This window comes from Vulpes lagopus, chromosome 2 (genome assembly GCF_018345385.1).
Source record: "Vulpes lagopus strain Blue_001 chromosome 2, ASM1834538v1, whole genome shotgun sequence".
Taxonomy (NCBI): domain Eukaryota; kingdom Metazoa; phylum Chordata; class Mammalia; order Carnivora; family Canidae; genus Vulpes; species Vulpes lagopus.
Window position 1 is genome coordinate 97,441,376 of NC_054825.1, and position 12,890 is coordinate 97,454,265.

Here is a 12,890-nt window from a genome sequence, read left to right on the forward strand (position 1 = left end):
AAGTTTGGAAAAAGTGACTTTCAAGAAAAAGTATGCATTCTTCCTCTTCAAAAGTGAAGAACAAAACAAACCAGTTATTAAAAATCAAAGTTAAACTCGTGGAACTATATTCCTCTACATTTCTTCAATAACAATTAAAAAAGAAATAGTTCCCCAGTGTAGTAATGAAATTATCCAAGTTCTACCCTAAATGCCCAATCTTGGCCTACAGTCCTAAATTTCTAATGCAGTGAAGAAAGTAGAAGATAAAAATATTTATCTTTCTGTGCCAAAAGAAAACTACTGCTAAAATATTCTTTAAGTCATAATTCACTTCTGGTCCAAATGTAGATAAATTACAGAAAATCAAATGTTATTGTAGAATAATGCATGTACATTCATACATATATACACATTTAATAAATTCATGCTTTGTAGTTTTAGAATGTTAATATAAACCAAGCTTAAATTTAACCCCCTTGGTACAGCTGTTATATAGAACTAATCTATCTTGACAATCACGTAAAAGGGCCAATAACATAGGAGTTGAAACCATGTGGCTTGTCCATTTCCTCACATATAAGTCTCATTTTAAAAACATGAGATGAACAGGAAAATAATGTGAGAGAAAGGAAAAGTGATCACATTATGGTATATGGGTCAGCTGTTATAACGTTTACATACATTAAAATGTAAATATGGAAGGAATAATATCTAACCAAAACTACAACACAAAGTAGAAGGAGGGGACAATAAAGATGGGAAGGTAAGAATAAAGGTAAATCCTCAATTTCCTGAGCAGGAAGTCATTAGTAATGTCTAAAATTCAAAAATAAAAAGCAGCAATACAGGAGTAAAGTTTTTTATAAATATGATATACTATAAGGGGTAGAAGAATAAAACTGAGTAGCCATTTATAGAAAGATTTTTCTGTCAACAGGAAGAATAAAGAATGATTTCACAGGATTAGAAAAAAAAAGAAGCTAAAAGGAAATTCTAAACATAAAACAATACTTTTTAATCAATTACAGCTGACCATTGAACAACATTATGGATTAGGCATCCTGACCCCAATGCAGTAAAAAATAAGCATATAACTTTTGACTCCCCCCAAATTTAACTTAATAATACAGTCAATTAACACATATTTTGTATATGTATTATATTCTGTGTTCCTACAATAATATGTGCTAGAGAAAACAAAATGCTAAGAAGACAATAAAGAAAAGGGGTACCTAGCTGGATAGTTGGAAAAGCACACAATTCTTGATCTTGAAGTTGTTGAGTTAAAGCCCCATGTCAGTTATAGAGATTACTTAAATAAAACAAAACAAACAAACAAAAATATGGGGTGCCTGGATGGTTCAGTTCGTTCAGTGTCTCACTTCAGCTCAGGTCATGATCTCAGGGTCTTAGGATCAAGCCCAGCATCATATGCCCTGCTCAGTAAGGAGCCTACTTCTCCCTCTCCTTTCTGCTCTTCTGTTTGTGCTTGCTCTAATATGTAAATAAAATCCTTGGGATGCCTGGGTGGCTCTGTGGTTGTGCACCTCCCTTTGGCCCAGGGCGTGATCATGGAGTCCCGGGATCGGGTCCCACATCTGGCTCCCTGCATGGAGCCTGCTTCTCCCTCTGTCTATATCTCTGCCTCTCTCTGCATCTCTCATGAATAAATAAATAAAATCTTTTTTAAAAAAAACGAATAAAGAATATACATTGATAGCATTATACCGTATTTATCAAAAGAAATCTGTGTGTAAGTGCAGTTCAAACCTGTGTCATTCAAGCGTCAACTATGTAATTGACCTTCCTCAAGAATATTCCCCTTTCTCACAGAAATACTAGCTTCATAGACTTTTACATTAACAATACAGGGGAAATGAGCATTAGTAGCAAAAGAAAAATTTGGGAAGATTTAGATTCAAATTAATTTTGACATAGATTGCTGGTAACTCTAGGAAGAACTTAAATGAGATAAATATTTTAAATATTAAAGATTATTGAGAATACTCTAAGAACTAGACTTAAACTGTTCTACTCACTTCCTGTTTTAGAGCAAAAATGTGTGTGTTGGAAGTGGGAGAATCATTCAATTATGTGTGTGTATATATATATATATGTATTTGTATCTACATACACACACATAAAATAAATACATATTTTTCTTCCCTACTGTACAAAAGACTCACCTGTAAATTAACCACTACAAAATTCTAGATTTCACAGATCCATCAAAAAATGTTGTTAGAAAACTACCAATATCCAGTTTTTCTAAAATCTTTCATTAATTCTAAAGATTACCTTCTTATTGGCCCAAATCTTGAGAATATTATCTCCAGATCTTCATCAGTAGTCACTGGATTCAATTTACACACAAATAGCACGTTTTCTGGAGGTTTAATATCTGCATCAGGTAGGTCTCCAACCTAAATTATAAGTAAACAAAAATTTAAATCAATTCCTTTGTTGGCTCTACTCTAAATACCCTATCTAAGCCCAAAGTACTGATTTCCCTAAACAACTGAATTTACATTAGAAACTATAAGCTTAGGAAAAGAAACCTAAGATTTCAAAATTTGAAATTACAATGTTCCTGGTAGTAATATTAATAGCTAATACTTGTCTGAGTCTTTGTGTGAACGCCATGCTTGCCACTTTATATATACTACTAACCAATTCTTAAAACAACTGTGTGGTTTCCATTTTAAAAATGAATAGGGATCCCTGGGTGGCGCAGCGGTTTGGCGCCTGCCTTTGGCCCAGGGCGCGATCCTGGAGACCCGGGATCGAATCCCACATCAGGCTCCCGGTGCATGGAGCCTGCTTCTCCCTCCGCCTGTGTCTCTGCCTCTCTCTCTCTCTCTGTGACTATCATAAATAAATAAAAAATTAAAAAAAAAAAAAAAAAAAAAAAAACGCCTTTAAAAATGAATAGGGATCCCTGGGTGGCGCAGCGGTTTAGCGCCTGCCTTTGGCCCAGGGCACGATCCTGGAGACCCGGGATCGAATCCCACATCAGGCTCCCGGTGCATGGAGCCTGCTTCTCCCTCTGCCTGTGTCTCTGCCTCTCTCTCTCTCTGTGACTATCATAAATAAATAAAAAATTAAAAAAAAAAATGAATAAAGTATATTATGATAGTGAAATAAGTCAGTCTAAGTCAGTCAGAGAAAGACAATTATCATATGCTTTCACTCATATGTAGAATATAAGAAATAGTGAAAAGGACTAAAAGAGAAAGTAAGGAAACTGAGTGGGGAAAAAAATTAAGAGGAAGACAAACCATGAGACTCCTAACTCTGGGAAACAAACAAAGGGTTGCAGAAGGGGAGGTGGGTGAGGGGGATAGGGTAACTGAGTGACGGGCAATAAGGAGGGCATATGATGAGATGAGCCCTGGGTGGTGTACTGAATGTTGACAAACTTAATTTAAATAAAATATTTTTTAAAAAGAAACAATAACAAATGAATAAATTTTTAAAAAAATGAATAGGGGTAGCCCAGGTGGCTCAGTGGTTTAGCGCCACCTTCAGCCCAGGGCGTGATCCTGGAGACCCGAGATCGAGTCCTGCATGGAGCCTGCTTCTCCCTCTGCTTGTGTCTCTGCCTCTCTCTCTCTCTCTGTGTCTCTCATGAATAAAAAAATAAAATCTTTTAAAAAACAAATAAATAAAAAATTAAAATTAAAATGAAAAAATGGATAAAGTAAAATTCAAGAACACTAACTTAAGGCCACACAATAGTAAGCAACAGAGTTGGGGTTTGAAACACAGATCTACCTGGCTTCAAAGTCCCAATTTTATCTCCTCTTTCTCTTTTTTCAAGTATGTGATATACTAAAAAATAATTTATATAAAGTATACCTAAGTTATGAAGCATGAAAATAAAAAGTACCCATGACACCAACAACTAGGTTAAGAACTAAAATGTCCTCTAATCCCATGACTCTACCTTTCTCAACAGAATATCAAATATCCTGCTTTTTAGTTTTCCTTTTTGGTCATGCCCCTATCTCTTCAGTTTTCCCACATAAGTATGACTCCCCAAGTAATATAGCTTAGTTTTGCCTGTTTTTAAACTTTTGAAAAACATATCACACTGACTCTAGCCTTCTGCATTAGAAATGTCCTATTCTGGGGATCCCTGGGTGGCTTGGCGGTTTAGCGCAGACACAGAGAGAGAGAGAGAGAGAGAGAGAGAAAGAGAGGCAGAGACAGGCAGAGGGAGAAGCAGGCTCCATGCAGGGAGCCTGACATGGGACTCGATCCAGGGTCTCCAGGATCACACCCTGAGCTGCAGGCGGCGCTAAACCGCTGCGCCACCAGGGCTGCCCCCATATCTTTTTTTTTTTTTTTTTATGATAGTCACAGAGAGAGAGAGAGAGGCAGAGACACAGGCAGAGGTAGAGGCAGGCTCCATGCACCTGGAGCCCGATGTGGCATTCGATCCCGGGTCTCCAGGATCGCACCCTGAGCCAAAGGCAGGCGCCAAACCACTGCGCCATCCAGGGATCCCCATATCAAGCTTCTTGCATGGAGCCTGCTTCTCCCTCTGCCTGTGCCTCTGGCTCTCTCTCTATCATGAATAAATAAATATAATCTTTAATAAAAAAAAAAAGAAATGTCCTATTCTTTCCACATTGTTGTTCAATATGAAACAGCAACAATTCCTGGACAATGTTTCTAGCTTTTAACCCTCACCCTCACTATCATCTACTGACCAAACTGAAGTAAACTTCATGGACAACTACTGCACTGAGAAGGACATCCCACTTTCTACTGAAGAACAAGTGAGGATGACTATGGGAGAAAACCATGATGATGGAATTGGTTTCTCTATGGGAAAACTGTATTTCCCGTGGACCTTGAGATAAGAAAACAATAATCCTTTATACATATATCCAAAAATCCTGAGAGATAATTTCTGATAACATTATTATGTTAAGTGTTTCCTCTTGGATAAACATACTTAAAACTTTTTTTTGAAAATCAGAAATAGTAATAAGCAACAGAGCCAGTTATATCTGTTCAGTGTTTCTGAAGCCTATTAAAAGACAATAATCTGGGGTGCCTGTCTGGGGTGCCTGTCTCGCTCAGTCAGTAGAGCATACAACCCTTGATCTCAGAGTCATGAGTTCAAGTCCCACATTAGGCATAAAGTTTACTTTAAAAAAAATTTTTAAGACAATAATCTATGTCCAATAAGCAATATCACAGTATGTAAGGGGGAAGAACAAATCAGTAAAAATCCTGAAAAGCACCTACAATACCACATCTGAAGGAAACACAAATGGAAAAAAAAAAAGGTTGAGATAAAAAAAGAATTCGTGACAGCCTCCGTGGCGCAGCAGTTTAGCGCCACCTGCTGCCCAGGGTGTGATCCTGGAGACCCAGGATTGAGTCCCATGTCAGGCTCCTTGCATGGAGCCTGCTTCTCCCTCTGCCTGTGTCTCCGTCTCTCTCTCTCTCTCTCTCTCTCTCTCTCTCTCTCTGTGGGTGTGTGTCTCTCATGAATAAATAAATAAACTCTTAAAAAGAAAAAAAGAAAAAGATTCCTGGGATGCCTGGGTGGCTCAGCAGTGAGGATCTGCCTTTGGCCCAGGGCATGATCCTGGAGTTTCAGAATCAAGCCCCACATCAGGCTCCCTGCATGGAGCCTGTTTCTCCCTCTGCCTATGTCTCTGCCTCTCTCTGTCTCTCATGAATAAATAAATAAAAATCTTAAAAAAAAAAAAAAAAGAATTTGCCACACTACTTAATCAAAGGTAACTTTAAAATTCTATGGGGCGGCAGTGGGGGTGGGAGGACAATACATTGGGGAGCCTCACTCAGTGGGGCATGTGACTCTTGATCTTAGAGTAGAAGTCTAAGTTTGAGCCCCACACTGGGTGAAGAGATTACTAAAAATAAAATCTTTTTAAAAATTTAAAATAACAATGAAATACTATAAGGAAATTTAAATATTCATAACAACTATCAAGTTCAAAACTAACACTGCAAAATACTAGTTGACTTACTCTATTAGACACAAAGGAAAAGGAACTGATTTCTTTTGGTTTGGTTTTCAGTTTTTTATTTTTTTTAAAGCCTTTCTAACCCTCTGAGTTAAGATATTCTTCTGTTTTAAAGATTTTTTTTAAAGATTTTATTTATTAAAAAAAAAAAAAGATTTTATTTATTTATTCATGAGAAACACAGAGACAGAGACACAAGAAGGAGAAGCAGGCTCCTCGCAGGGAGCCCAATACAAGACTTGATCCCAGCCACCAGGATCACGCCCTGGGCCAAAGGCAGATGCTGAACCACTGAGCCACCCAGGCGTCCCAGTTTTGTTTTTTAAAATAGAAGATAGGGGTGCCTGGGTGGCTCTATTGGTTAAATGTTGGACTCTTGATCTCAGCTCAGGTCTTGATCTCAGGGTCATGAGTTCAAGCCCCACACTGGGCTCCATGCTGGACATGAAGCCTACTTAAAAGAAATAGTAATAAAGATTTTAAAATAAAAATAGAAGATAGAGGGGCACCTGACTGGCTCAGCTGGTAGAGCATGTGACTCTTGATCTCAGGGTTGTGAGTTTAAGCCCCATGGTTGCGCATAGAGCTTACTTCAAAAACATGGGGAGGTGGTGCCCAGCTGGCTCAGTTGGAGGAACATGTGACTCTTGATCTCAGGGTAGTGAGTACAAGTAAAAGCCCTGTGTCGGGTGTAGGGACTACTTAAATAAACAAAACAAAAGATGAAACCTGTTAATTTGGAGAATCAAAACAACACAGGATCACCTATTAGAATGGATGAAATCCAAAACCTTGACAATACCAAATGCTGACAAGAATGTTGAGCAATAGGAACTCTCAATCATTACTGGTGGGAATGGCAAAATGGACAGCCAGTTTGGAAGACAGGTTGGCAGTTTCTTACAAAGATAAATATAGGGCAGCCCAGGTGGCTCAGTGGTTTAGCGCCACCCTCAGCCCAGGGCCTGACCCTGGAGACCAGGGATCGAGTCCCACGTCAGGCTCTCTTCATGGAGCCTGCTTCTCCCTCTGCCTGTGTCTCTGCCGCTCTCTCTCTCTCTCTCTGTGTCTCTCATTAATAAATAAGTAAAATCTTAAAAAAAAAAAAAAAGATATAATCTTACCATAAATTCCAGTAATTGCACCTTTAGGTATTTACCCAAATGAGTTAAAAACTTCTACCTATATAAGAATCTGCACACAAATGTTTTTAGCAAGTATGACTATACTTGCCAAAACTTGGAAGCAATCAAGACATGTTTTAATAGGTGAATGGATAAACAAACTATGGTATGTCCAAACAATGGAATATAATTTTATGATCAAAGGAAATGAGCTATCAAGCTACAAGAAGACATGGAAGAAATTAAATGCATATGGCTAAGTGGAAGAAGCCAATCTCAAAAGGATATATACTGTAAAAATCCAACAATATGACATTCTGGAAAATGGACAACTATGTAGATAGTAAAAAAGATCAGTGGTTGCCAGAGGTTGGGGACAAGGAGGTATGAATATGCAAAGCACAGAGGATTTTTAGGGCAGTGAAACTATTCTCTATATTATAATAGTAGGTATTTGTTATCATACATTTCTCAAAACCACAGAATGTACAACACAAAGAGTAAAAACCTAATGTAAATTATAGATTTTACTTAATAATAATAATATATCAATGTGACTCACAAACTGTACCTCACTAATGCAAGATATTAAGAAGAGAAACTGTTGGGGAGGAGGATGGAGGTACACAGGAATTCTCTGTACTTGGTGTTCCATTTTTTTTTTTTTATAAACCTAAAACAGCTCTAAAAAATAAAGCCTATTTACTAAAATTAAAACAAAAAAAGGAAATCATGAGTCCATACTAAAAATGAACATATAATAAAAAGATAGGAAGGCCATTCCTTATAATAGAAAGCAGGCTGACAATATGAAAGGAGTAATGGAGTTAGAAAATTACCATTTTGCACCCATCAGAGTTAAGACTGGTTCAGGCAAGAATCATGAAGAGCTAAGGCTCTTTTTCTCTTCTGGTCCAAGGCGCTTGGGGAGCAGCGGGCGTTAGTGCAGACATGGCCAAGTCCAAGAACCACACCACGCACAACCAGTCGCAAAAATGGCACAGAAATGGTATCAAGAAACCCCGGTCACAAAGATATGAATCTCTTAAGGGGGTAGACCCCAAGTTCCTGAGGAACATGCGCTTTGCCAAGAAGCACAACAAGAAGGGCCTGAAGAAGACGCAGGCCAACAATGTCAAGGCCATGACTGCGCGTGCCGAGGCTATCAAGGCCCTTGTCAAGCCCAAGGAGGTTAAGCCCAAGATCCCAAAGGGTGGCAGCCGCAAGCTCAATCGACTTGCCTACATCACTCACTCCAAACTCGGGAAACTCGTGCTCATACCCTCATTGCCAAAGGTCTCAGGCTCTGCCGGCCAAAGTCCAAGGCCAACATATGCAGACATCATCCATTGGTTGTTGGCTGTGGCTATTGGGGCTGACTGTACTTATCCGGAGTTGACAAACAAACACAAGCTTGCAGATTTATGTAAAAATCTCAATTTCTGGCACAAAATGGCTCAGTATGCCCAACGTGCATCAGTGTCCTTTCATACCCAGTTGTTTTTCAAAAGCAAAGGAATAGTTAGTGAAGAAGCCTGTATTCTAAGAAAGAATGCTATTGTGGTGTTAATTCCAAAGTATGGTTTAGAAGGTACAGTCTTTTTTGAAGAAAAGGACAAACCAAAGCCAAAGCTTATTTAGGATGATGAGGAACCTTCCCTTAAAACAGAGGATACAGTGTTCCATATATTTGATAAAGTTAAACTGAAAATCATGCTAAACTCATCCAATCGCCAGCATCAGAAAATCCGAATGTCCCTGGTAGAACCACAGATTCCAGGAATAAGCATTCTGATGGATACTCCAAACATGGACAGTGATGAACCAGAGAGAAACAAAAAGAAACGTGAGAAATAGCTATACTCAACAAAATAACTTCAAAGACTGGTTTCCTTAAAACAAAACAAAAACAGAAACAACAACAACAAAAAAAAACCAATACAAAAAACCTGAGAGAACACTTTTAAACCTAAGTGTGTAATAAAAATAAAAAAATAAAAATAAAAATAAACCTAAGTGTGTGATACAGTTTGTTACTTTTATTTTTTTTTCTGTTTGTTACTTTTAAATACATTTTAATGGCTTAAAAAAAAAAAAGAAATCCACAGGGGTGGTTTGATAAGGAACAAGATATTTGAAAGGTCTCAAATGCTACAGATTGTTACTAGTTAGAAGAGGAAAACAAGTATGCAATGGAGACACCAGGTAGTGGATTACCTTGATCAAGTAATCAAAATGAATACTTTCCAGCAAAGGGCAGATGGATATTGTACACCTACAAATATAACATCTGAGAAGGTCATTTATGTAGTATTCTGGTTGTGTGCATAATCTGAATCTAATCACAAGGCAACAGTAGATAAATCTAAGTTGAAGAATATTCTAAAAAACAGATGACCTATATTCCTCAAAAAATGTTAATAACATGAAAAATAAAGATAAGTTAAGGAATTCTTCCAGAGGTAGAAGAAACATGATAACTAAATTCAACAGATGATTGATCATGAGCTGGATTCTAGCCTGAATGGGAAAAGCTATAAAAGAGATTACTGAAATAACTGACAAAATTGAAATATGGGTTATAATTTCAATTTTAAATTTCCTCATTTTGGTAACTGTATTATAAATATGTATGATGATACTGTTGCTCTTCAGAAACGCACACTGATGTAAGAGGTAAAAGGAATGATGCTTATGACTTATTTTCAAATGGTCCAGAAAAAATAATATGTGTTTGTGCATATATATTCAAAGAGAGAGGGAAAGAGAGAATGAATCATCAAGCAGAATTGGCAAAAATGTTAAAAACTGATGAATCTTGCTTGGTGCACCTAGCTGGTTCTGTTAGTTAAGCATTAGGACTCTTAATTTCAGCTCAGGTCATGATCTCAGGGTCATGAGACTGAGCTCCATGTCAGGCTCCACACTGGACATGGAACCTGCTTTAAGATTCTGTCTCCTCCCTCTGCCTCTCCCCCTCCTCCTTCCCTCTCTTTACAAAAAAAAAAAAAGTGGTGAATCTGAGTAAAAGGTATAGAGAAGTTCTCTATGCTATTTTTTATAACTTTCTCATAAATTTGAAATTATCAGAAAATAAAAGGCTTAGTTATGTTAACCCAACATCTTTCTGGCATAAACTGCCTACACTTTTGGTGTTAAAACTCTGATGATAATCTAATATTATTTCCCTTTTAAGTCACTTACTCTTATTAACCAGTTGCTCAAAAGATTTTCTTTTAAGATCAGTAATTTTCTTAAAATTTGCCATCCTGTTGGCTGTTCTAGGCCAATAGTCTCAGACACAGTGTGCTCGTTAAAATGTATATTTTCAAATTTTTTCAATTCAATAAAATTTTCTTGAATTATAGTCTTTAACATTTGTTCCTTCAGCCTGGTGATGTGAATATGAATTTTGAAACAGAATCTTTCTGAAAGCTCTACTATATAAAGCAATGGTAATAATAAAAACAGAATTATCCTTTCAAATATTTATTGATCTACTGTGTAATAGGTATGCCTATTCCACAAAAAAATAACAAATGGAAAAAATGTCTAGTAGATCAATTAATCAGTACTGAAGAACTTCAAATGACTTCACACTGTTAGTGATACAAAGGAGTATATTTTAGAGTGCTCAATTTCAACCCAGGTTCCTTGTATCCTGTAATAACCTCAGTGCTTGAGTTATAAAATGAATTATTCTTTAATATATATAAAATTTGGTCAAATAAACACTCTTCAAAAATGAAATGAGGGCAGTCCAGGTGGCTCAGCAGTTTAGCACTGCCTCTAGCCCAGGGCCTGATCCTGGAGACCCAGGATTGAGTCCCATGTCAGGCTTCCTCCATGGAGCCTGCTTCTCCCTCTACGTGTGTCTCTGCCTCTCTCTCTCTCTCTCTCTCTCTCTCTGTCTTTCATTAATAAATAAAATCTTAAAAATAAAATAAAGTTTTAAAAAAATGAATATATGAATACATATACATGAGTATTTGTAAATTGTATATCCACTGTTCATTTTTAAAAAGGCACTTGGCACTATATTGATTATGGAACCAAATTTGTTTACCTTCATGTATTATGTCACATAAAATTTAATCTAGAAAAAAACCCTTTGCTAAATTTTTAATATTTTGACTAACAAAGAGCCTAAATAGGGGTGTTTGGGTGGCTCAGTCGGATGAGCATCCAACTCTTAATTTTGGCTCAGGTCATGATCACAGGGTTGTGAGAATACATAGGGCTGTGCTGAGTGTGTAACCTACTTGAGACTCTCTCTCCCTCTCCTTCCCTAGCCCTGCCCTCTCCCTATCTTAAAGATAAAAAAATCCAAAAATAAACTCACAATGAGTTATATATTAAATAAAATGCAGAACATTATCTTAACAAAGATAATCATCTTACCATTTCTAATAGAATGGCTTGAGTTTTGGCCTCTTTTTCTGCCTTTATTTCTTCTACTTCTTCAGCTGATCTTCCTTTGAAATCATCAATTTCTTCATCTGCTCCTATTCGACCACTCTGTAAGGCAGAAGTTACTTAAACATATAGTAAAAGAACTGAAAAATCTGAGAAACATGGGAGACATGATGATTTATCCTTAGCTCCATCAAATGTGTTAGAAACTGAAACAAGCCTCTGAAGATTGATATAAATTAATTTAATAATATGAGCGAGCTAGACAAAGCTTCTAATTTATTGTTAAAACAAAATATACATTATAAAGAAGCTATCTGGTATCCAACTTACTGCTGAATGCAGAAAAGAAATGGTCTTAACAATTAAGCACCAAATCCCAACTATAAAGACCAATTTAGCTTTGAGAAAGCTTCATAAACAGAAACTTATACCTTAAAAAAATCTGAGGGAAAAGTCTGCATTATTCTACAAAAATTTCTGGGTTCTAGCATGGTTCCAAAGTGTTCCCAGTTGAAAACCTCCCTTACAAGATGTTAGTTTAACTGAGCTTTAAAGCTATACTCCTAGAGTTAGGAGATAAGAAAAACATTTTCACAAGGTATTTATATAAGTTTCCAGAGCTAAGGCTCCTCTAGTGGAACAGAAGTTGAAGAACGGAAATTAGGGAAATGAAAAGACAGCTAGAAAAATGAGTTATCTTTATGGAAGGGAAAAAGAATTTTTAAACTTGTTCTAGAAGAATTGATCAAGAAAGATAGTCATTCTGAAGAAATAAGTTTTAATAGACTAAAAAGCAAAATCTATGCAAAGCATTAATATGCATGTATAATCACAAGAGGACTCTACTTACATCTAGCTGTTCCCTCGTAGGTTCTGGTGATCGATCAGGAATTAATAAATCAGGAGGGTCATCAAACGGATCATCTAAAATCACTGTATGATTTATCCTTACAAAATAAATTCAAGTCAAAGGTTACACTTACATTATTTCAGAATCTGTGTTTTACTTTTTATAAAGATAACAAATGTCTCAAGGGATCCCTGGGTGGCGCAGCGGTAGTATCTCTAATGCCCAAAAATCATAGGCACTTAAATTTTAATGCACCAGTATATATTACTAGAGTGTTCTTTCACAGTTAATATTACTGTTTTTCATTGTTTGATATCAGATTCATTACTCTGGGGGCACCTGCATGGCTCAATGGTTGACCATCTGCCTTGGGCTCAAATTATGATTCCAGGGATCCTGGGATCAAGTCCCATATCAAGCTCCCCTTGAGGAACCTGTTTCTCCCTCTGTGTATGTCTCTGCCTCTCTGTGTGTCTCTCATGAATAAATAAATAAAATCTTAAAAAAAAA

At 36.9% G+C, this 12,890-nt stretch overlaps 1 protein-coding gene and 1 pseudogene across 1 annotated transcript in view; one reads left to right on the forward strand and one right to left on the reverse strand.

Annotated features, from left to right (window-relative positions):
* PPIL4 (peptidylprolyl isomerase like 4) overlaps nt 1–12,890 on the reverse strand; it is a 44,570-nt gene that overhangs the window by 22,103 nt on the left and 9,577 nt on the right. The window contains exons 6-8 of the mRNA XM_041744857.1: nt 12,381–12,477; nt 11,516–11,632; nt 2,281–2,405 (exon numbers count right to left, since the gene is read on the reverse strand). Of these exons, the coding sequence (XP_041600791.1) occupies nt 2,281–2,405; nt 11,516–11,632; nt 12,381–12,477 (339 nt within the window). The remainder of the gene's footprint in view (nt 1–2,280; nt 2,406–11,515; nt 11,633–12,380; nt 12,478–12,890) is intronic.
* LOC121484644 lies at nt 8,066–8,493 on the forward strand (annotated as a pseudogene).